The sequence below is a fragment of the Netta rufina genome (genome assembly GCF_964035555.1).
Source record: "Netta rufina genome assembly, chromosome: 7".
In the NCBI taxonomy this organism is placed as follows: Eukaryota; Metazoa; Chordata; class Aves; order Anseriformes; family Anatidae; genus Netta; species Netta rufina.
The window spans coordinates 598174-624297 of NC_140130.1; the positions used below are offsets into that span (position 1 = coordinate 598174).

Genomic DNA, 26124 nt, shown 5'->3' on the forward strand with positions numbered 1-26124 from the left:
GCTTCTTTTTATTACAACAGTAATACCTTTGGCTTATTTTGTTGTGTGTGCTTTTTTTCCCCCCTATTTGACACCTAAGGGATAAACAATACAAAATACAGTAACAGAATTTTGCCCAATAGGTTATTTATATTTCTATTGTTTTTCTCTAAAGAAGTTGATATAATGTCTTTTATGAACTGATAATAAAATCTAATATAACAGGATATTAAGAAGGAAAAAAAAATGATTACTACAGCAATTCAGACAGAGATAGCCTTAAAGCTCTGAATATCTCCTGGTTGTAAAACTACCTCAGGCCATTATTTTTAAGGATAAAAACAGGAATAATAAGAAAAATTTCATAGTGAATTCTGGTTTGGAAATGCAGTCTTGGTGAGGAACAAGTGTTAAAATTGCAAAAGTAATTTTTTTTTCACATTTTCTTAAAAAGTAAAATTACTTTGCTGCTTTTTTCATGTGAATATACAATTACATGTGTTTGCCTGTTGGCTATATTTGCTCTTATTTTGGACAGAAAAACATTGTTACAGGGCCCCACAGTATATGTCTTTGTCAGAAGAATGTTTAAACAAAGGCCCTCAAAGTGGGAAGCCAGGTAGATCCTGGGGGAAAAAAAAAAAAAAAAAAAAAAAAAAAGTAGGTAGGTACCTTTGTGACACTTGCTGGTGAAAAAGCTGCCCAGAAAGCAAGCAAGCAAACAAGAAACCTGTAAAATGACTTGTATTTTATACCTTTTATCTGTGCTGGTCAGAGTCATTAGTGTAACAGTGAGTCCTATTATAAAAGTCACGCAGGTTGTTCTATTATGTGGTAAGATAGTGCATATTTTTGCATAGGCTTCAAAGTCCTCTGGAGTCAGGTGATGTCTCTGAAAGCATCTCTGCAGACAGAACAAACAAGTTAATTGCATTTGCAAAATGACCAATAATTAGTAAGCACTATATCACACTAAAGTTACTTCCTGTACCCTGCTCCCTGTGAAGTAAGCACATAAAGGTAAAAAGTAGTTCTACCTAACTTGTAAGAAGGGAAAGTTGTACCTGGTTTCTTGCTTGCTCTCGGCTCAGACAGGACATACATGAGCTGCCAGCTCTGTATGTATTTAATTAATCTTCTGTGTATTTTGGAAATGCTTCATTCGCTCATGCCAGAAAAAGTCTTCTCTTCTTGCACAGCTCTTCAGCGACATTTCCACATGAGCAGTGGTGCTGCCATTTTCATACCATGCGTATTCAGCACCAGAATTCCTGGCCTGCCTGACAGCAAAAGTAATTTTCCCTCCTTCTATTTGCTACCATATATTCTGTGTCAGCAAGATAACTGTGAGCATAAAGACTTGCACCGAATCATTTATTTTTTAGATTATTTTGGATGGAAGGAGGAGGGAGGAGTCTCCAGCAGGAGCACAGGCAGACTGCTTGTCCAGCTGCCTTCCCAGAGTAGGGGTTGAGTGGTAACACCAACCAGTGTCACCGTGCTATGGCCGCCAGTCCTGTGCTCCATTAGATGTGCTCCATCTGTCTGTCATGTTGTGAGGTTTGAGTGAACAGACTGCAATTAAAGTTAAGTAACAATCTGGTAGTCTAAAAGCTTAGTCTGTACAGTCACTGCAAAAGCTGATTTATTGGAGCAAGGCTCTGCAGCTTTTCCTTCAGCGATTAAAAATTGAGCATGTCAGTGGGAACTCAATGGGGGCCAAAAGGCCTTCTAAGAGATGATCCACCCTACAGACAACATGCACAACAGTACCATGATTCTGTTGCACCCCTTCTCTTGCACAAAGAATCTTCCTCGCAGCTACCTTTCGGCATTAAGAACTGAGTAGCATTGTTCACACATCACCCTATCTGGCAGCTTTCTGCCTATGCTGAAGGTTGCAGGATTACAGCTTTGGTTTTGGTGAGCTCAATGCAATCTCTTATTGCATGTTTTGTTGAGGAAGTCAGCCATAAACTAAGAGATAAAATTTTGTTTGGGATGGCAGGGGTATAGACGTGTCTTTTTGCCTGTTCTGTTGTGGACACAGGAACTTCTGACAAGGGACGAAGCGAACAACTTTGTGTAGTAACATCTTAACTCATGTAAGCTAGATTCATTAGTGTTGTAAAGCAGATTTAGTTTTGACTGACTGATTTTTCTTCTCTTTGTTTAAACAACTGTTGCATTCAACCGAGTCAAATGGTTGTACTACTCCTTTTTAGTTAGATAAAAATGCTCTGTCTTGTCATGACGTGAAAAACCAATCTTTCCATTTAAAGAAAAGGCTTTAAAAAATGAATATCCTCATAAGGAGATTTAGAAACAATTCCCGATGATATCTAAAAACAAGCAAAACAAATAAAAAACCCTGCAACAACAAAACACTTTTAGTAGAGACAAGTTATCTCTTTTGGGGGGAAAGGAGCTAGGGGTTCTTATTCTCCCTGGAAACTGAGATGCTGCCGTTCATTTGCATGAGTTCTTTCCTGCTAATTATTGTGTTGCAGAAGTTTTTCTAGAAGGTAAGAAAAGTTTTCTGAAAATAATACTCTGTTGCTAAGAGAAGTATGGCATATGTTCTTTCCACTTGCTGGGCTTATTGCCTTACTGAGCAATGTTCTCTTCTGCTGCACACGTGCCCCCATGTAATGTAATACAGCGTATTTCCGAACTCATCTGGTGATGAGGAAGAGAATGGTGTTGCCTTGGAAAAACTATTTTGATGCAGCTGCCAAGGTTCCATTAAAAGAAATGTAATCATGTGCGCTAAAGTTGTTTGCCTTCTAAACCATTAAAACCAGCCCAGGAGAATAAGCTACTGATTTAATTCAGTTGATTTATGAATAGTCATATCTATCTGAAAAAGAACAGAAATCCACCAGTCGGAACAGGGTGGATGTTAACTACTGTGTTTCTTTTATACGGCAGTAATACAATTTCCAAAGTAATATTTCAAGGTGTGAAATTAGGCTGCCCAATAAACTAATTAATCTCAATATAAGGAACAGCTAGTTGGTTTTGATGCGGTGCTGTCAGTGTTTCTAGTGTGAGGTTTGGTATTCAGGTGAGACTTGTGTGGGGGGTGAGGAGGAGCAGGCAGAACAGCAAGGTCTCTCTTTCTCTTCACTTCAGTGTACATCAGGATGAGGTGGGAAGTATGCCACATACCGAGCACTTGCCTTTTGGGTCCTCTGAGAAACAGGCAAGTGGGCCTCCAGACTTTAAATATGCATATGTAATGCATGCACATTAGACATCAATAATAATTGCTGAATGCTATATGTGCTTTCAGTATTAATGAAGAGCCCTATGTTTTGATTTCCCAAGAGTACCCAGCACATGTTCTAGCAATCAAGATGCCTCTTCAGAGCCTTTCTATTTTCTTCTCTTATTTCTGTCAACATTGATAGCTTCTGCTTTATTCCCTGTGGTAAGGGAAGGGTGTGAAGCTGTTTTCCAGCATCACTTTGTACCTCTGAGAGATCTGAGCAGCTTGAATCTATCTGGCCCCTCCATCCCAGCTGTGAGACTGCAGGCAGCATCCCAGAGCTTTCTGTGCCGCAGTCCTCATCCCAAACGATGAGACAACTCCTGATAAATCAAAAATTAATAAAGAACTGAGCAGGACCTTACCCTACACTGGGATTTCATGGTCTTTAATGGAACTACTTACAGTATAATGATATCCTAACAGTCATGGTATAAAGTACCACTCACCCTGAGTAAGGGCTTTGCAAGCCAGCACCAAGCTGCCAAGCTTACCTGTTCCCCACTCTATTTAATTAAAAAGCTACTCTTTGTCGTCTGAGTGCAAAACAGACCGGCAGCAGTATCGGTACTTATAACATCAGTTGTGGAGGAAGAAAGTAATTTCTTCCCTCTCGATCTTAATCATTAATCTTCATTAGGATTTTTAGCTTCCGAAAATGAGTGATAGAAGACATCAGCATAGTGAACAATTTAAAGTGCATCTGCATAAATAATAGAGGTAGTTTGTTGTTTTCTTTATAGGTAAAAGCGTGTGTCAGTCGCCAGATGTGTTTGATTCAGACAATATGATTTTCATGCCAACTTTATGATATGTTTGATTTAGGTGAAGTGACTAAAACCTGCTGTTGGGACTGAATTCCTGTTAAACACCAGCTGCAGCTTTTATTTTAATTAATATTGTGAGGTGTAGAATACCTTGCTTTAATTAACATGTTAACCCTTCACGGTACTCAGAATGGTCACAATGACAAAGTGGTTTAAGAGGAGAACAATAAAATATTCAAAGGTAGTCCAAAAGATATTTATTTCTCCAAAACACGCTACGAGCTCTTGAGATGTTTTCAACCTTTCTTTTTCCTGCGTTGTATGCATTTTTATTTCCTCCTCACTGTTAAATGAATTATGGGGTGTAGTTAAAGGATACAAGCTAACCCAGCTTTTTTAGCAGGATCAATTCTGCTGTATTTGCAGAATGAGCAGCTCATAGCTTCTCTGAGTCCCCTTCCAGTCTCTGAAATGTATCTATGAGTGTCTTATAGATGTGCTGTTGTGCAAGTTTTCCTTGATCGGTTTTGAAAATCTGCCCAGTGACTTAGTCGTTTAAATGTGGACCTAAGCATACAAACTAGAGCTCCAAGCTTTTGAAAGCCTGGGCTTGCATCTTCAGAAGATTCTAATGTGATTATTCCTAACCTCTCTTTGTCTGACTACTTCCTACCATTGTTAACTTGCAAATACGTAGGCCAGACTTGGATGGGTGATATCTCAAATGTGTTAATCTGTTAGAAACGTGGCAAAATAGGGTGGTGAAGAGAAATCCTGTAAATGCCCCTGTAAATTTAAAGGAAAGACTTCCCCTTGTAATCACTCCCTCAATCAGACAGCAGATAAACTTACATGTGATTGTGACAGAAACTTCCTTCAGAGATCACAAACTGTAGGGCGCCAGTGGATTCAGATGCAAATCCTCAGAAATTAGATTTCATGTGTACTACCGTTTAAGAAACCTACCTATGATGCTTATTGTTTGAAAGTTGTTAAAAAAAAATTTCAAGCAAAGTAAACATAACTTCTGCTATAGGGAACATACAAATTTGCAACTAAAAAACAAAACATAGTTAATGGAATAATCGGCAATTGAAGTGACTTTTGTTCTTAGTGCCTGGAGAAGTTTTGGATAAGAGGCAAGTTATAAGTATAGTTAGACATGTTGGTCTTACAATTGAGAGATGTTTAGCTTATTTTGAGGTTCTTGACAGATTTCTTTACGTGTGTTGCTCAAGCAGAGCCAGAATGTCAGCTCTGAGCAAACAACTTCTATGATCCAGTAACAAGTCAAGTCACACTTAAGCAGATTGTTGCAGACAACTGGAGTTGCTAAGGTGGTCCCAAAGAAATCATTTAGAAATAGCAATGGGTGGGAAAAAACAAAGGTCTAATTTTGTTTAGAGGAGAAACTGTTTTACTGATGATGATAATCTAGTTTGATTTTTGGATCCAAGGTTGAGTCTCATAGCCAGAAAAAATTATAAAGTCTTTTCTTATTTAATTTTAAATGGGCACTCTTCTTAAATAAACTGCTGGAAGGTATTAACAAGTTTTGTGAGCAATGGGACACAGACTAGTTGTCTGGATTTTTTTCCTGCATTTCCCATATTTCTTTGACTTCACCAAAAATGCAAATTATTCTGAGATCAGTAAAGAAAAAGTGAGGTTTCATATGATGGTATAGAACATTTCTGTTGCATCTCAGACTCTTAGAAAGTAATCAAAGCCTACAAATGTTTTGCCGATACAGTATTTGTAGGCAATGATTAATTACAAATAAAATCATAAATGTGGCAGTGTGTCATTTATTAATAGCTTTAACTGTGGCTTTGCGTTTCATCACTGGTTATACACGCTGTTTGCTCCATTCTTTTAGGAATTAATCATGTAGTAGCTGTGCAGGAGCACAGTCCCAGTGAAAACACTCAATCTGCATTGAAATGATTGTGTTTGCTGTGTTGGGATTTTAGAAGACAGCTTGGTTTAGTTTTCTTGTCTTTCCCTTTGCACTTAGGAACCACGGCTGATGGAAGTTGTTTCAAAGAAATTAAATAATTGGAGAGACTGGACAAGTTCTGTGCTTTAGTACATTGTGTACATACTATTTGGCAATTTTACTTTGCCTTTCTCTTTTCTATTTTTTAGTCTCTTTTTCTGCTAGCCCTTGAGTATGTGCTTTGGTGTACATGAATGGTTTCACCGATCTCAGCAGTACTGGTCCCTGCTAGTTATGCTAGGAACCCTAATAAACTTCTTTAGGGCAGCGGGAGAGAAACAGTCTGAGCCCCGTGCTGGAAGGGTGACAGAACTGTTGCCATCACAAGTGGCGCAGGGACACACATCAACCCCTTCCCCTGTGGCAGAAATCAAGCTGGCTGTAGTTTCCATCCCCCATTAAATCCACAACTGAATATTATGCTTTGCTTTTGGTTGTGTCTAGTACAGGGCAGTGAGTCCCAGTCCAGACAGGGGCTCATGGATGCCACCACATTGGCTGCCATGACCATCATCATCATGAAAACAGCTGCTGTAATAAGCAGCTGCTGCATTGCCATTACCTGCTGAGGGGTTCAATCACTATTTGTTTTCACTGTAGTAAAAGTATGTGGTTGACATGGCAACGTGGTTTGTGACACATGCCAATTGATTGGTTGTTCCACAGGAGGAAAGTCCCTGCGTCTTTGAAATCTTATGTAGCAGCTGTTCTGCTCCACTGATGATTACAAGCACATATATAGCCATAAATGCCCACATTGTTCGTCTCCTTTAGTGATCAGGAAATGTTTAGCCCTGGTGTGAAGGGCTGCAACTCCATTGATTCAGTGTAGTTTAATCTACCAGTGCTTATGGCTTCCCTCGCAGAAACTCCCACGAGGCTTTTTCTGCTAAAGCTTTTGTTGTTTAAAATAAAGTGGATGGTATTTTTCATGGACAGCTGATGAAATGAGCTTTATGTGAAATCTAGAGTGATATATTTGCTGGTGAAGGACTTGATCCTGCAAAGGGTCTATTAAGCATGCAAGTACTACTGCTGATTTCTACTGGACTGCCTCTCACACTGAAGTTAAGATTTTGTTTAGTGCATATTCTGAAGAAAGCCATTGCTGTGCACATCGCCACGCTGAGGCAGAATTAAGGGTGGTTGAAGTGACTTGCTTGGCAGTGAAATGGAACAATGCAGAATTTGGTCACGTCACTGTAGGGAAGTTGGCAATTCAGTGGTTGATTTAAGAGCTCAGTTTGATTTTTCATAATTTTGAAGAAAGTCAACGAGATGCACAAATTATAACCATGCACCAAATTCTTCTGAAGTCTGAATATATTAGACGTGGAACTAAACCTGCTTTCCTTTAAATATTCTCTTTCCTGAGGCTACTGCCATTCCAGCAGTACTTTGAACAGTCTTATTGGCCTCACTCCTAGAGGTAATCTTTAAAGTGGCCTGTATTTTAATTTATGTATTTTACATCCAGTTTAAGAGATGCTAGTAACAGTCCTATATGTACTGGCAACAAATGCTTGAAATTCACAGAAATGTTACTGAAGGCTTACTGATTATTGGCTGCACTGGTGGTTAGGAGGATTACCTGCTTTTTTATTAGCTTTAAGTGGGCTTGTGCTTTTATAACTTGGATTTAGTAAGACAACAAAACTTTTCACGCAAGCCTCTGATTAATATCATCAACTAGTGGCAAATTCTATCTGTAACAGATTTTTATTTATTTATTTATTTATTTATTTTGTCTTCAGCCAGCTAAACTTCAGCTTGGGTAGACCAGTTCTAGAGAATGTTTTTACATGGAAGTTTGAACTCAGGTTCAGATGTCTTAAGACATTTTCATTCCACCCATAAATCTTCCTTAAAACTAGAGATCCAAAGACCAAAGTTTGGTTATCTGTGCATACTGGACTGGGGCCCAATTTCTTTTCCTTGGTGCTCCATAAATGGATATTAAAAGTAAAGAGGACTCAGGTTGTGAACTGAGGGATCTTCCGTTCATATGTGTTTAAAACCATAAATTAGCCATGCCAGAGCACTGCAGCCCACAACCTTGATTGAGCTTCACTTCCAAAGATTTTCCAGTTTTGCAGATTGCTCTTGCTTGCCTTAAATGCCAGCTGTTTTCTCACTGGAGACATGTACAAAGAAGCAGCTGATACTGCAAAGCTTGCCAGGCTTCAAAGTCTGTCTCCTGGTGGTTAGGTTGTGTGGTCATCAGCAACAAACGCCATTTTCTCGTTTGTTCTTACTGTCTTGGCAAACAAACCCATGGATGGTCTAGTGCTGAGCAATTCTGTATCTCAAAATGTGAACACTTCTGCAGTTTACAGAGCATTCTCTTTCAAGCCCTTGCTTTCCACTATTGATAATTTATCAAATAAATCTATTTTCAGATAGGATTTTATTTGCTAGATTTCAGCTCATAGGTAGTTCTTGGGTTTACACTGTCAGTATAAGGTGGTCAAATCAATTCAGCTACTGTCATTTATACTTAGAAGTGTAGTGGATTTACTTTTTTCCCCAATGTGTAAAACACAAATTTCCCTCCAATACATGCTGTTGACAAAACTTATAGTTGGGAACTGCAGGAGTATTTAATTCTGTAGATGTCATCAATTCCCAAGTTTTGAAAAAAAGTTTGAAAAAAAAAAAGTAGTTTCAAGGTATTTAAAAAGCAGAAATTTAGGACTTGTGGTGTACATTTTTTGTATCTATTTCTAAGGCTTCATTTACGTAAAGCAGCTTAAAACTCATCTTCTCCAGGTTGCTTTATCTTAATGGCAGCCGTCACCTAAAATATTATGCTATATTGAGCAATAATCTTAGAGTAGTGGCTTCCCTAGGTAAAATAAGAACATAGCTTTCCCTGCCAAATATGGCAAAGCACTGTTTTTTTTTTAACATTTCTGTATGATTTAGGCATTAATATTGATGAAGAAAATCAATTAGTTTAGTGGAGAGGAATTATTTATATTGCATTGTTTTCAAAATGTGTGTAGTGATATGAAGGGAGAGGTTATTCTAAAGTCTTCTCACGACCTGGAAAAGCAAGGGCAGAGTACTGATTACTACTTTTATGTCTAACCTCAAGCTATATTATTTCTACTGGTCTATGTGTAGATGAACAAACAGAGGCTAAGCATGAAAAATATTGCATCATTTTAAAATAATACTGTGGATTCAGAAACTGCTGAAATACTAACTTTCCTTAAGTAATAGCAGACTGGAAAAATCCCTGGTTTTACAGTGTCAGAACATTGGTGGTGGTGAATGCTAATGAGAAACTACCTCAGAATCAAGGAGCTGCCACTATGCCCGTTATGCTTTCTTTAAGGCTGAAGTCAAGATAAAATGTTACATTTATTACTGTAGTATAGAAGAGGATTAAATCATGACATAACTCTGCCAGGCAATTAACTTATTTAAAGTAATGGACTTTACACATAGGGTTACAGATGTGCAACATTCTCCAAACTTTTTTTTTAAAGAAGAAAATTTATTTTTTAAATAAATAAAAATAGTCATTACCATGAATATATATATATTTGAAATATTTAAAATAAAAAAGGTTTTGAAATGAAAGGCACCTGTTCGGTTGTCTTTCTGTGTTGTTTTGTTGTTCTTCTTCATTGTGGTTTTGTTTTGTTTCTTTGCTGTTTTGTTTGTTTGTATTTTAATTTTTTTATACCTTGATCATATCTGATGATTCTGAGTAACAGTTTTGGGTGAAAAAGCCCTGCAGCCTTACGACTGAGGTTGCAGTTTTATAAATTGAGTTAATTGATCAGCAGTTACTTAAAGGCACCCGGTGACAGGTTTAGTCTGTCACTTAGACAGGATTTGTTCATACTGTTCATCCAGAAATTATTTTATTTATAGCAGTTCTAGAGTAATATAAAGCTATACTGGCAAAACCTTTTTAGGCTATGCATCTACAGCTGCACAACTCTTTTAATAGTAAGAAAGCATCTCCAAAAAGTGTAACTTAGCCAGTATTTTTATTGTGGCAATTATTTCAAGTGGTCTAATTATAAATGTTAGTACAACTATAGCCTGAATGTTTGTTCCACAGCATATGGTTTATGTCAATATGTTTCTAAAAAATAAAACAAGTGGTTTTCAGTTGACTCTACGTGAAGCAATTTCAACTCCACTGGAAATTATTTATCTATTGTAGCATTTATCTTGCAGGCATTATTGCACTGGTTAAATATTTCAGCTGGTAATACAGTTCTGAAGGACAACATTTTTGTTTAGATAGACCACAGGTACATTTACTTAAATCAATTGGTTTACATGTACTTGCCAATTATAGTAATCGCACAGTGGATGTATTTATCTACAAATTGAAGGTCAGCTCCTATAACTGTAAGTGAGGTACATTGGCTTTTTCTGCTTTACTAGTTTTATCTTTAATCACACTTACAGAGAGTCCTTAATGGGTTCTGAGATCCAATAATTGAGGTGGTAAGGTTAATGGGGCATCTTGTTATGCTACACATTTTTGTTGCAAATAATTTTATATATTAAATACGTGAAATCTGTGCCACAGGAAAGTGAGCCAAGAATTTGAGTTGCTAACAAAGGTGGTTTCAGCTGATGGCTGGTCACAAAAATGAAAGAAGTCAAAGAACAAAGAAAGCAGCTGTCTTTAGAGAATGATGCGATGCTAAGATATAACCACTCTCTGAAAGCTGACAGTGAATGATCTTGTCTAGTGATGGAAGATCTGAGGAAGTTAAAATAACAATGTTTAGAACCTGCACTTGTGATTATCTTAATTAATCCTGTAAAAGACAGGAGATAGTAATATCCTTTCCATGTCTTTTATGTATGTGACCTTACCCACCATACACAGGTCTTTTGATCACTTCTCCAGCTTTGGAGATGCTGAGAATTGTTTCCACTTCAGTGCAGAAATAAAATTTACATAGAGACAAAGAAATCTTTTATGCAGAGTAAGATCCATTGTCTAGAGCATTCCCTGTCAGGATAATTTCTGAGATAATTTCGGCTAAGTGGTCCATTTGGTAAAGATAAAGGTTGTTTTCTCACTCAGTCACTGTCCTTCTGAATTTATGCTACAGGAACAACTCGCAAACTTGGTTACCTGCTGCAACCCTAGCCGTGTCCTTTAGTGATCTTGTGTCTCTCAGAAGACGTTTCCAATGTTGGTCATAGTACAGAGAATTTCCTCTGTCAGGAGCTGTTCTTATAATACATCAAATGGGGCACTGCAAGGAAGATGCATGCAATCCTTAAGACATGCAGCATTCCAAATTATCTTTTCTAGGAAAACTCTACCAGCTAAAGGGATGGTAGTTGTCTTCTCCACAGCACCCAAGCAAAGTCTGTGCTTCCCTCCCTGCCACCTGTGCTGATTACCTGCTTGCTGGGCCAGCAAAGCACTTGATCTACACTCAGAATTTGCTCACTGTGCACTGCAATGTTTAGAGAATTGAAGAAAATGTGCTGTTCAAAAAGCAAGATGTACTGTGCTTTTGTACAGCACTGATTGTCAATAAAATGTAATTTAGCTAAAACAGAAGTAGTGATTGTCAATAAAGTATAATTTAGCTAAAACAAAAGCCACATTTCTGTCAAAAAGCTTCCACTGTAATAGAGGCAATAGAAGTGGTCTAGATATTCACATTATGAAACATTATGAAAACTAGTTGTTTTTTTAACGTTCAAACTCTCATCTGCAAATTTTCAAACAGAATGGCAGCATGAATAGTAGACATTTGTAAAGTTGTTAGCAGCTGAAAGTTGTGTTAAAGAACATTAATTAAAAATGCTTCTGCTAGTATGCTTCTGTATATGTGCTTCTACAGGTACTGAAATCTGTGCATCAAACTCTGAAAAGGGTTGCCACAGAAACCCGCCTGTGTGTATCGAGTACCTTTCTTAGTCATTTGTACATAAAATAGACAGAAATGTGTCTTTTAACAGTCAGATCATCCATTCCCAGGACATAAGCAATTCCCTGTGATATGATGAAATTTATTTTAAAAAATAAAAAGGAACTAAATGTAGCATGTCATCATTTAGATCAAGACTGCAGGAAAAATGGTCCTGTTCAGTGAAATGTACTGGAAACGTTTAGGAGATCAGAATATGTTTCAGTACTGTTAAACAGAGAGAGAAAGGATCGGCATGAATTCTCTCATTTTCTTTAGAATTTTTAATATCCAGCAACTTCCAGGACTTTCATTTGTATTTTCCCAAAGGGGTATATACAGAGTGAAAGAAATAACAGGTCTGGGTTTTGATGCAACTCCCAGAGTTAGCCCAAATCTGCAAGTATGTCGCATATAGAGAGAAGACCTGCTCACAGTCTTTATCATTTTAAGCTGTTAAGCAGCTTTAAGTAAAAGTCCTTAACACAATTTAAGAATTTAAACCACTTAAAATGTTAGAAACAGCTTGTGAGTTGGAAGGGTTTTTCTTTGGCGACGGAGCTGGCAGACTCTCACAGTGCCTGCAGGTGAAGGGGCCCTTTGGGACCAAACCTGGGAGGCCTGGAGGTGACATGATGGGGAAGATGGAAGAGTTCTCTAGATATTTGTATGTGGGTTTTATGTGGGTTTCTGCCTATGTGCCTAGATTGCTGTGCTTTCAACAGTGTCGTGTGGAACGTTGCAGTGGTGTAAGGTGTAACTAGTGGGATGGCCCCAGTGAACAAGGGAAGAGGGTGGCAGAAAATATTGTCTGTGGCAAGTCTTCAGCTGTGGAAAACAGCTTCAGATCATGGGCCAAAGGAAGACTGCCTGGGAGCATTTTGAAGAGATCTTCTGCAGGAGCTGCCAGACAAAATGCTTTGCTTTTACAGTTCCAAGAGTTGGCATTGGGTGGGAGGTGGCAGGAGCGGGTCTTTCAGATGTCTTGAAGAGGATTTTTTTTCTTTAATGAAAGGTTGTTTTGGGAAAAACGAACTGGGTGAGAGAGGCAAGAGGGGGTTACTTTAGTTTAGTCTCGCCCAGACTTAGTTGTTAGCTCATACGAGAAGCATCAGAAGTATTCATTATTAGGTGGTTATATTTCTAAAACAAATTATTATTTATGAGATTTAGCTTACTCCCTGCTGCCTCATGCGATGGTCAGTGTCTGAATGTGTGTTTGTGTGTGTATGCACAGATGGAAAATACTGTACCACTGCAGAAAGTGAGACTTGGGGACAAAGGAAGGGGGCACACGAGTGGAAATCAGTGGCTCGTGGAAAACTGATCGGATGCTTCTTTTGATGGCAGTGATGCCCCTTTAAATGTTTTGAAACTTGGCTTGGTTTTCGGTGACAGAGGCAGTGATTTACACCTTTCTGTGCAGAAAAGGCTGTAAAACAGGAGTGAATTACATTCTGTACAATTTGAAAATAAATGATGCATTCACAGTCACTCAGGTTGAGGCCCATTTACACTTCCAGAGTGGTATGATGATGAGTAAATGAAAGCTAGGCCTGTGTGTGAATGAAAAATGTCTGTTTTACCAGAGGCTGTGAAAAGAGAGAGAAAGAGATGGTGACTGATACTTACTGGAAATTAGAACCAAGACTTTTATTTGTTTGTTTAAAACAGTGGTATTGGTTTGGAGTCAGATGGAGTTTTGTTTGTACTACAAACCAATCCCACTGAGTTCTGTGACATATTGCTAGTGATGCTAGGTGTTTATATTTGCATTCTTAGTTTTATCCTATGCTTGAGGAGGTCTGTATTACACTCCCTTCTTGTGCAAACTTGGCACAATAATGTTTAATGTGGATATTATCTAACCAAAAATAAATAAATAAATCTTTACTGAGGTAAAAAAGAGGTCAGGTATGATTAATGTCATATGATCTCATTTCAATTAAATTACTCTTTGGTTTTCCTTTATGATGAAGGCAAGAGATATGCAAATTCTACTTGGTATGGTTCGTTTTGACTAAAGACAGACATATAAACCATTTAATGAATTAAATTTCAGTCACGTGTTATGTAACACTAATATCTCAATATTGCTTGAATTTCAGAACATTTCAGGATCTGTCCAAACAAATGGATATATCTTATGGTACAGTCAGGGATTCAGCAGTGTATGAATACTTTAAAGCAAAAGGGACAAACCCTCTGGAGCAGGATAACACATTTGCTGAGCTGTGGAGGACAATCAGTAAGAATAATGGAGCAGATAATTGTGTATCGAACCCTTCCGAAGGCATCCGAAAGGTAAGACTGGATCACAGGGTTCTTTATTTAATTTTTGTGCTGCATCAATGCTGTTTGCATGAAGTTAATAGTGTTAAGTCCCATTAATGCAATTACACTGTAACTAAATAAATAAAAATATCCTTATCTAAAGTTTCTTTTAGTAACTCAATGGCAAATAAGAAGCATATTCTGGAGTCATGGATTTGAATTTAAGTACTTTAGCTCTGCCTAAATTTCCATTATTAAGGTCCTTCTTTGGCTCTGACCATAAGGTTTCTAGCTTTCTTGGCTCTCTGGAAATACTCCTCTTCAATATCATGCTTTGTATTATCCAGGTGCTGACACTTGTCCTTTGCTCGTTTATGTGTGTGTTTGTTCATTTTGTTTTGTTTTTACCTGAGGATTAAACTAGGTATTAGAAACATGAGCAAAAATTAAGAGATTCACTGGAAATGTACTAGTTTTTCTTAGAACAGCAATTTCATGCAAAATGTTGTTTATTCCAGGCTTAAATATATGCATATACTCTTTTACTTGACAGCATGCTTTCACCTAGCTTTAATTTCTCACATATACGACTGTGCAATTTTTTTTGGTGAAACTGAGCATTGATGTTGGAATCAAGATCTGATATATATATAATAGCTTGGGATTCTATATGCTTGTGCTTAGTCCTGTGATGAACAGCCCCGGGTGAGATTAGGAAAACACAAGTGTCCACACTTTTTCTGGCACCCTTAGTTTGCCACTCGTCCTGTCTGCTTTCCATCTTGTAGCTCAGCAAATACAGGTAATAACTAACATCAAACCACATGTGTCTGGGAGTGCTTTATGGCAGAAGGTACACAGAAGTAGTCAGTGAAAGTTTAACGTGCTTCTCCTTTAGAGAAAAGTGTCTCTTTTATTTGTCAATTGATTTTTTTTTCATGAAACAAGAAAACAGTTGTTATTAAAGTCTTGATTATTTGATCAGATTTACTCTGTTGTCAATGAAACACTGATTTGGAAAAAATATATTATTAGTTCCTCATACTTTTGTAAGTGAGAAATAAGAATGTTTTGGGGCTTTTATTCTTTAGAATTTTTTCTCAACAGTCATAGGGAAAGCATCCACAATTTACTGGGTTTTACAATGTCATTACAGGGCTGAACACAGTGACCTAGGCCATTCCATTTCCAAATCAAAGTCCTTTAACATAAAATTTCCAATTGTTTGTATGGTTTCTGGATAAAATCCTTATTTTATGGGAGAAAGACTTCTGCCTCTCCCAGTAAAGGAATATTTAGTCAACAGTTTTGGTTCACCCTCCTTGCCTCCCTCTTCTTCCACCTCCTAGCTGAGCTTCCTAAAGCTCTATGCACTTGGCTTAAATACCCTTTCTTTCTCTGTACAAGGCAGAAACCTGGCTATAGCCAAGTCTGTGTTTTGTTTTGTTTTGTTTTGTTTTGTTTTGTTTTTAATCTGCTCATCATTTTGTGAAAATGAAGCGTCTATTTCAAGACTTTCTAAACATTTAAAAGAAAGTAGAAACAGTGCAAATAGTGCTATTAAGTACTTATCTAGTTAACATGGCATTAAAAACAATAATAAAACAAATTCCCTCAGGAAAAGGCACATTATTTTACTTCTTTTTATGTTTTATTTTATTTTATTTTATTTTGTTACCATTCTTATGTCAGCGGACAGTCTCTACCAGTGAGACGATAAATACTCTTATTCTGTAAGCCAGTTGTATGCTGCCATTTATTACAGCTAGATTTGGCTAAGCCTTAAATGGGGCTGTAGACTGGCAAGCTGTTTAGACTACCAACTGCATTGTCTTTAGGGAGCTGACTTCTTTGTCTCATGTAAGTGATAATAACTATTTATATTAAGTTTGATTTTAATGTTGTAGGGTGATTTTTATATAGCTTGATCAGCTCATTCAATTAATGTCAACGACAACCAAATTTAGTTCAGTCCCCAAAGCTGACCAAAGCTGCTATTTGATTAGACACATAAATTGGGCTTAATATTTAATAATTTTGTCAGCTGAACACTCATGTTTATAGTTTAAATGTCACTCCTGCTAACTCATTGAGCTTTTTGAATAAAGAGACAAGTTATCCGTATCAAATATTATGGTTAGAAATTCTTTCTAAAGAAGAAATGATGTCAGCAAGGGAAATTGGACTTTCCATCCGTAAACACATACTGCTGCATGAAAGGGATGTAAATGTACCTTAAAAAATGTATTGTATTGGAAAAGGAAAGTCTAAATCCCTCTAGCATATAAAGATACCTTAGTCATTTCTCTGAATGAGGACTTGCCTGACACAATGAAAGAAAAAACACGTCCATATTACTCTTTCTCCTCTCCTCCCCCTTTCAATTTTCTTCATACAGCAGCACAGTGCACCTGCAGTTACAAAAAGAATGCTGCTTTGATGCAAAATAGGAGAGTATTGCTTATTTATGGTACAGGCAGGTATTTCAGTTGTTTGTCTCAGTTTGATTTACTTCTCTTCATTTCCCAGAGATGTTCCTGCTCCCCTTGACTGTCTAAAAACAAAAGAACAATAGTGGAAGAAAGTCCTGAAAGCTTTTGTGGCATTTGGTTGCCATGGAAGAGGTTGCTTTTTCAGACGTAGCATAGTCCCTGTAGCCACAGTGGCCATCTCCTATTGTCAAGACACAGCTTTTTCAACACAAATACAGCCACGGAGAGGGCATTAATGTGCTGCAAAGTCATGTAAGCAACAGAAATACATTTCAGAGCTGAGGGCACAAGTTGCTTTTGTTGTACTCCCAAGGCAATTGAAAGTGGTCATTGTAGATGTAAAATGTCCTCCTTTTCATAAATGTCTCTGCATAGAGTAAGAGGTGGTTGCCAGACAAATTGCAAGTCCACACAAAATGCTATTTTGCCACTTGAGTTTTCTGGTACTACAGAAGGAGATTGACTACTGCTGTTGCATGGAAAATTTCTTTCTGGGTCAAGCTATAGCCAGGATCCCCCAGATGTGTGCTGTGGGTAGCTCCCACAGCCTTATCAATGTTGGTTTGGGAGCAGCATACGTTCCTAATCCAATTGCAAATCTGAATAATGTGTTTGCAAAATACCCCGTGGCAGTCGGTTCTTTAGGATAATTATTTGCTATGATGACTTTCCAAATAACTTGTAGCTTTTTTCATTGTGAGCTGCCATTTTTGCTTTGAAAGAATGAAGTGATATGGTCCCTATATACTCCCACATACATCTTTATATATATATATACATGAGAGAATTAAATTGTTATTGTTGTGTTTTTCAAAAGCTTTCCTTTGATGGAGACAGTTTGTTCCCCTGTCCAATCAATTTGGTGCCAAAATTGCTCTGAATCCATTCTTTTCCTCCTGTGTATTGCTTTTGATGAAGTGATCAAAACCAAGTACAGTACAAAATGTGAATGTATCATTAGTTTATGCAACAACACAGTAAGAGTTTATTCCTTTCCTTTTTGCTTCCTTCAAAAAGTTCCTCTTCTTTAATGAACAATAAACATTAAGTGAGATCTTTTCTTGTTGAACAAGCACCTCTCCATTTTTATTTTGAGCATACAAGTAATTTAAAAATTCAATGAATAGGATTTTCTGAAATCTTTTTTCCAACATTGTCCACGCTGAATTTTGTGTTGTGAATTGTTGTGGCTCATCAGTGTGTTTTCATGGGTCCTCATAAATTTCTTCATTTCTTGACCCACCAGCTTTTGGAGTAAAAGCAAATGCCCAAATATGTTACATCTTAAAGCCCAACTATATTACATCCTGTCGTGGCTCCTAATTACATTAATTTTAAAAGAATTTCAACAAGATTAAATGACATGTTCTCTCTTTAGTAAAACTCTGTTGCTTCTCATATCATTTTTAAACAGAAAATAAATGTTATCTGAGCCTGTTTTTGAACCGTTCCTCTAGTAACAATGTAAAGGTCACTTTCTGATATTTCTGTGCCACATAATGGGATCAGCTATCATGACACTTCATTTTTGGCTGTAGATTAATGATGGATGTAGCGTTATTCCACTTTTTTCTTCAGTGTGGTAGCTTCCTGCAAAGTTTCAGATGAATCACAGACATATCAGTGATGAACTTGAAGTTCATCTTGTTTCAAGTTTTATTATTTCTTACCAAGTTTTCTTGAAAAAAACATAATTTTACAGTCAGTAAACCAGGGTCCTTGGAAAAATACTCTTCCATCTCCCACCATGTTGAAGAATAACATTATGAGATTGGCTACTGCTTTTCAGAAGTATTACTATTCTCCTTCTGGTCCTTCTGTCTAGGAGGCAATCTTTCTTGGCCTTTTAATTTTTCATGATTGTGAAGAAAAAATTTTAATGCAAGTTTCTTTTTCTCTGAAATCTGTTTTCTTAAACCTCTTGAATCAAAGATAAATCTGGTGTCTTTGGTGTTAACCACTACAGTAGTTCCAGCTGGGTGGAAGAAACGAGTGCTTCTTTGGCTGAATTTCTGTTAAAGATGTTTTTGAAAGTTTAACTCTGAGTTATTTCTGTTTTGTTCTGCAATGTGTCTGCATGCTGAGAGTCACAAAAAGGCCATAGAAAAGGAGGAGAATATCAAATCCAATTTGAAGTCTAAAGTATAAATTGTATCTTATTATTCTGTTTCATTTCAGTCATTCTTTATTCAAGTTGTCTTACCAATTCTCAGCTGGTATTTGCCACATTCCCTTTTACCCTCTCTTTCTCTATATTTTCTTTGCAGTGATGTCTGATCACTAGAACATTTTGATTCTATTTTGGGCCCTAAAACATATAATTCAGGCTTTAGATGGCTAAGCTGTGAATGCAAGAGCACAAGGATATGGAGCTTTGCTGCACTGTGGTCATGATGAGTTCCATGGATAGGTATACCTCAGTACAGTGTCATGAAAATAGCATAGCTATGTTTCCTGTCCACACAGCCAGGTCAGCACCTGGTATGGCCTATAATTCTTAGTCCATCTACCTCCTCCTCGCTGTTTCAACAGCTGTTAGGGGAATGGGAAGCATGCTGAATTTAGATGGCAACTAAATGTTTGGTCATAAGGAAGCTTTCTATGCAACGAGCACTCAATAGTATGAGATCTCTATTCTACAGATTAAAAAATGCCACAAGTGGAAGAAGTTTTGGAAGGGAAAAATCTTCCCTGAGGGAAGAGGAATCTTTGAAGAGTCATTTTTTGATAATCAGAGAGGGGAAGCAGGCTTCCATTCAGTATTGCTGCAAGTTAAGAAGTATATCAAATTAAGAGTTTAAAGCTCAGATTCCTGTTTATTTTAAAATGGTCAAGATGTCAGAGAAATAGTGCTCTACAGTTGTGACGACACTGTGTAGTATTATTTGTCATAAAAATATAAAATTGATACAAGATAGATATGGTAGACTGTTTATTGCTGCTTACATTCGTAGGGCATAGGATAGCAATATTGCAAATGCAAGAGAAGTAGACCTTGTTAAAAGATCTGTCTAACCTTGAAAGTCAGTGTACGAAGCTTTTCTACATAAAATAAAGTGCAGAAAACTAGGGGCTTGAATGGTAGAATCAATAATGTGATTTTTCTCTAGACATTGCCTTATAATTGAAATCGAATATTTGAGGAAGACTGTGTTCCTCAAGTATTAGTAAGAAAAAGATGATGAATATAGGACATGTTGTCAATGTTCTTTTTTTGTAAACTGTTAATTTGAAAATATGATTTATGGAACAATTCTGAAACAACTAAAAGACACAGCTATTTTAAAAAAATCAAAACATTTTAGCACAGTGACTTAGACAAAATCTTTTTTTTTTTTTTCTCTCTCTTTCTGTACATTTATCAGGCAAGTTTTTGTTCTCTAGCAACACGGATTTTGAATAAATTCTGTGCAGAGTAACAAATGCTATTGTCTTTGTTCCCATGACTATGTGCTTTTTAATGCAGCAGAGCTTGCACACTGTTTTGTATCATAGGTAATAAAAGCCTGTGTACTCTTTACCATAGAACACAACCTGAGATGTGCACAAACAGGGCTTGTGATGGTCCTTCCCTGCCAGGAACGCCTGTGGGATTAACGCCCATTCCTGACCAAGTAGGAGGCCTATCAGCACAATCACAGATGCGAAAGCATGAAATGAGAAATGTTAAAGCCCATCACAGGAAGAGCAGAGGGCAAGATGCAGAGGTTTGCTGATAACAACCCAGTTAGTTACGGGTACATGATCATTCAGAAAATACCTTTGAAAAACACATTTTAGGCTTTAGGTATACATTACCAGCTGAATATAGGCTAAATGCCTTGAGGAATCCCTCCCTCGCCATATTTATTTTTTAGGCATCCTTGTGTCGATAGGTCATGAAACCTTTTCAGGCTGTCACATGCAGTAAACAGAGATTTATTTGTTCTTTCCTCAGTTCCACCACCATTATTAGTTCATGTAGACAGCCAGGGATATTATTGCAGGTGTGGAAGTCTTGCTCTGGTCTGGTTTCATACAGTACCATTTAAGTGAGAGAGATTTTTTTGAGCATGCTTGTTTAGCAAGTTGTGTCAGTTAAATAAATGTATGAATTTAACAGTAAGCTCCTGTAACTCTTTTTTTTTTTTTTTTTTTTTTTTTTAATTCTGTAATCCCCATGCTGTGTTTTAGACTTCAATGTTGTTTTGAGGTAGTGTAGTAATTGTTGTCTCAAGCTACATACCTTAATTACTGTTACTCTGAACTGACCAGATAGGTAGCAGAGGAGAAAGCAAACCACACTGGTGACATACACTTAAAAAAATTTATTTTCAAAGTGGTCAGTACAGGATCGTTTAAATCATACCAGAAAGGAAAACTATAACATATTTTTCCTCTGGCTTAACTCAGAACCAAAGAACTTGGAGATCTTTGAGTGCCTGGATGCAGACAGAATGTAATGGGGGAAAGGAGGTGGATTGTGGCAAGTAGCTTACAGAAAATCCAGGCAAAAACATAGTTTTCAGTTTTATTTCCCTGGATTCTATCTATTAGAGGATAATTCACCCATCTGATTTATTGTCATGTTTAAACAACTGTCAAGGACTTCAGAAAGCTATGGTTTATATTAAAGGATGGTGAAATAAAATTAGCTTAATTGCTCAGCTGAGGAATTTGGCATAATAAAAGATCTAAGGGAGTCTTATAGGCTTACAGGTATGATTCAAAACTGAGCTTACACAAAATGGAAAATACATGGAAGAATGTCAGTACTGCAGCCATTGGCTAGGGAAGCTTGGTGATTCAGTTTCCATGAAGAAATATAGGAAGGTTTACACCTTCCCATCTTGCTTTGTTTTGACCTAAAGAAAGAAAAATCTGAAATTACTCAAAGGTGTTTTGCGTGTGTGTGTGTGTGTGCATGTGCATGTTAGTGCATTTTTTAATGTCTTGGAAGTCTGCACTTGTGATTATTCATGTATTTGCATTAGACGCTCCAACCCATCTGTTCCATTGTGCTCTACAGATTCACTAGAGACTTAAAAACATACTAGTTAAATTTATTAGGAAACCAATGATTACTTTAACCAAACAAAATGATGATTTTTTTCTCTTACTGAATCCCTGTCTAGAGACTTTTCTTACATCTTATGTTAAGCAAGGTGATTTACATTCATTATATGCACTACATACAGGCATTGGCGTGAATCCCAATTAAGGCTAACTTTAAGGACATCTGCATGGATGTGTGCTAAAATAGAACAAGATTTGTCCCAAAAGTGAGCTAATAGGAGATGCTGGTGATTCTTCTTGTGAAGAAAAGAGGAAACTTTATTTTTAAGCTCAGAGCATGCTTTTTTGGTACAGGACTGACATGGCTCTTGGAGGGCATTTCTTTTACTTACACGTTTACTTGAGAGAAGCTGTAAAATTCTTGTTTTGGTGACTGGGATGACTAGGAAACACGACTTCATGCTCATCCTGTACCTGTCTAGTTACATAAATGTATGGAACTGGTCCCACTCTTGCTAATCCATGTTTCCTACAACACATACATCAGATCTCATCAGCTGAAGCAATGGCTTTGATTTATAATTAATTATCTGTTATGTAAGCCTTTCCTAAACTTACAGTTGACTACGTCATCGCATGCGCTCTCTCTGTTAAAAATGGAAGACATATTAGGGAGTTTTGAAGCAGGGGAGGTACTGCTGGGAAAAGCATAGGTGAGGTAAGGCTGGGATGGAAGAGTGTTAGAAACATATTAAGATGTTGGAGGTCTACAGATAAACTGTGATCTTAATGAAATACCAGCACAGATTAATTACAAGCTAAGAGTTTATGTATTTGCCTTTTTTTTTTTTTTTTCTTCTCATACCTAGAAATGTAGTTTAGTTAATATCTTGTTGTGTTCATGATGTATTTACAGGCAAAGAAAGGAAACTATGCTTTCCTGTGGGATGTTACAGTAGTGGAATATGCTGCACTGACAGATGATGAATGCTCTGTGACAGTCATTGGAAACAGCATCAGCAGCAAAGGATACGGAATTGCACTCCAGCATGGAAGCCCCTACAGAGATCTTTTTTCCCAGAGGTAAACCAAAACAAAGCTTGTTTTATAGGACTCTTTTCTACTGCCAGCGTGGCAATCCCATTGGTGGTTCACTTCAATGTTGGCATTGACCACTTATTGAATAAACCTAATTCTCTTCCTTCTGTGACAGCAGAAAGGTTATTAATTCAGGCTTCAGTAAAGCTGCTACTTCTGCTCCATGTGCATCTGCTTAGAGAGGAAAGGACTGGAGATGGTGTGTGGCCTCACACCTCCAGGCAGCACTGGCCCTGGCAGAAAAAGGACCGATGTCCCCAGAGCTCTGTATGATCTAGGGGAAAGATAAAAGAGAGATTTTGGATTCCTACTATGTTTTCAGGCTATGAAGCAAAGTCTTTCATGCAGCAAGCAAGTAATAATATCTCAGTTTATCCTTCAGGGTGGCGAGACAGGTTGCAGCCTCACAATAGTACAGGAAAAGAAGAATTATTGTGTATAGCATGGGACTGCCAGGACTTATGATACCTGTGGCATTTCAGTGATCGCTGAGTTATCAGTTGTGAGTGTCTTTTTCATGTCAGCATGTACACTGAAAGGAAGACATGCCATTGTGCAGTTGCATGTGGCCTTAGCAGAAGGTGAGCACTTCTCCAGGTGGGAAACTAGCACAAGATTTCCCCATCTTGCTCGTTCTTTAGAAGGAGGAGTACAGCTCCAGCTGTGTAACCGAAAAGAAAGCTGCCTCAAGAGAAATGGTTGTTAGTAAACAGTAAAAACAGTTATCAAACCAAATCCAAAATGAATCATTCATGGAGAGAAGGGACACTTCACAAGAGGCAAAACAATGATTAATTAGCAACTGTTAACACAGTAATTCAAGCATGAAGTAACAGCATTGGAGTAAAATCCTTTTGAATAAGCCACATTTGCTGAAGTAAATCAGTTGGTCGGTGCTTAAACAGATTTGTAATAAGTGGTGCACAAATAGTAGCATGTTTAGTCTCATATGATTTTGAAATTATTGTGGGAGAGCAGCAGTGGAGTGGGCTGTGTATTTCACTAGTGGGACCGGCTGTTGCAGCTGAATGTAGACAGATCAGCCATGACTAACTGGAATATGGTGATTTCCCTTGGGAATGCTTCTTGCACTGCAATGGAATTTCTGAAAATCCCTTTTCTAGTTACCTAGTAAAGTTTACCTGCTGTTGTGACTAGAAAGATAGCCTATATAGCAGAGTTTCAGATGAATCCTACATGGGGGTGGTGGATGGCAAGAAACTTTTGAACTGTGGGGTAGTACATGTAAGAGGAAAATAATGGAAAGATGTAGAAAAATTGTCATTGAATTTAATGCTTGTGTTTTCAAATTTCTGCAGGATCTTGGAGTTGCAAGAAAGCGGAGATTTGGATGTTCTTAAACAGAAATGGTGGCCACGTATGGGGCGTTGTGACCTGAATAGCCACACCAATGCACAGACAGATGGGAAGGCACTCAAGCTGCACAGCTTTGCAGGCGTTTTCTGCATTTTAGCAATAGGCCTTCTTCTTGCCTGCTTGGTGGCAGCATTGGAGTTGTGGTGGAACAGCAACCGTTGTCATCAAGAAACTCCGAAAGAGGTCCATAACTTTTATTCTTATCACAATTAAAAGTAGAAAACACAAAAGAGAGAGCAAGTGGAAGGCATGGGATTTTAGGTGCTCTCATACAATAAATTTGATTTATTTTGATTTGCCATACTAAGCTTTGCATATAACTTTTTGGGTGGTTGTTTCTAAACAAACAAGAAACCACAACATGTCTTTTGTGCACATGGAAGGTGCCAAACTTACAGCCCTGGAGACTAAAGTCCTCTATTTATTTATAGAGCAGATACAGCATGGGCAGCAGCAGTGCAAACTTCCCCACATTGCCTCACCAATGTGCCTCAACCCTGACCTGGAGAGACCACCTTTAGGGGTAAGAGAGTAGTTCAGAAACATGCCCTCGGCCTCTCTGCTGTGAGTGACAGGGAGGCCAGTCATGGGCACCCAGTCATGCCAACTGTGGTGATGTTTTCTCTGATCTAAGACCCCATCCACTGGCTGTGAGAACTGTGTCCATCTTGCACAGGCTATACAGCTGCCAGCAGCTGGTATTCATTTTCCTTCATGGCTGACCTAGGCTAAGTTTGAGAAGTGCATAAGCAATTAAAAATAAACCATCTAGTTATTACTGAATAAGCCATATTGCCATGACACAGTTTAAATGCTTCCTTTCTTTTGAAATCAATTTTATTTCTAAACCTAGGGGCCTCTGAGTAAACTGATTTTCATACGACATTTTATGTAGGAATATACATCTGAGAATTTCTTGTTTTTGACATGTTTTGCCATGGTAGCGAGTAATAGTTAGCAATGCTATGATAGAATAATCAGTCCATAGTCAGATCTGTTTTGCATGAAGCCTGTATTTGTTTACATAGATTAAATGTTTAACAAACTAACCTCTTGTAATTTCTGAAACAGAGGCATTTGTAGGTGCTTTCATCTTGGAACAGATGTTTGTTACAACTAAATAATAGCAGCGAGCTGCACTACAGCTGGAAAATAGTACATAGCCCATCAATTCCAATCTATGTTTCTCAGATTGCCAGGAGTATTACAATAATTGACGTACCTATCACCTGTAAGCAATTCTGCCAAATGGGATCTGAAGATATATGTTGCAGTCTGTAATGTTGTGAAATATTTATCAGTAAGATTCCATTCCTCCTAGTTCCTGCTTCTCCCATTTGAATTCATCCATCAAGTGTCAGTGATAAACATCTATATAGTGTTTGTGGGACAAAGCTGCAAAGTCACTCGCCTGTGGCTCTGCAGCATATAATAGCAAAAGAGAAATTTTGATTAAAAGGAAGCATGTCACCATGTTGCACAATGCAGCTCTCCAAAAGCAGCCACAGAGAGAGCACAAGTAGGCAGTCTTGCTTGTAAACAAGCTTTCAAATGAACCTAAGTGCACATTTAATTGTTCTTTGGTTAAATACTGTAGCATTTTGCCCTGCTGCTCTGTAGAATTCACTCCACATTAGCATTACTAAGGCCTAAACCTTAGCAGTAGACTATTTAGTTACCACTGTGAAAGCCCAGCGGGGAAAGGGGTAGGGACCTTGTCTAAAGTGTCCTAACGTTACATGTACACAAGCATTTGTCTTGCCACAGTCTGGAGTGCATTCTCCTTTCAGCATTCAGGGACTCACCTTTGCACATTTTGTGGAGTGAGATGAGGATATGCCCCAGAGGCAGGATTTCATACAGGTAGAGTGAAAAAACAAAACAAAACAAAACAAAACAGCCATTTTTATTGCAAGGAGTTTTAAATACTTAATTTCCGTCTCTAAGGAAGGATCTGTCTTCCTGA

General features: G+C 37.8%; 1 protein-coding gene across 1 annotated transcript in view; it reads left to right on the forward strand.

Moving 5' to 3' along the window:
• Positions 1 to 26124, forward strand: part of GRID1 (glutamate ionotropic receptor delta type subunit 1) — a gene marked incomplete at both ends in the record, with an annotated part of 531319 nt that overhangs the window by 489267 nt on the left and 15928 nt on the right. Inside the window, 3 exons of the mRNA XM_084290039.1 lie at positions 14031 to 14226; positions 22600 to 22766; positions 24101 to 24341. Of these exons, the coding sequence (XP_084146165.1) occupies positions 14031 to 14226; positions 22600 to 22766; positions 24101 to 24341 (604 nt within the window). The remainder of the gene's footprint in view (positions 1 to 14030; positions 14227 to 22599; positions 22767 to 24100; positions 24342 to 26124) is intronic.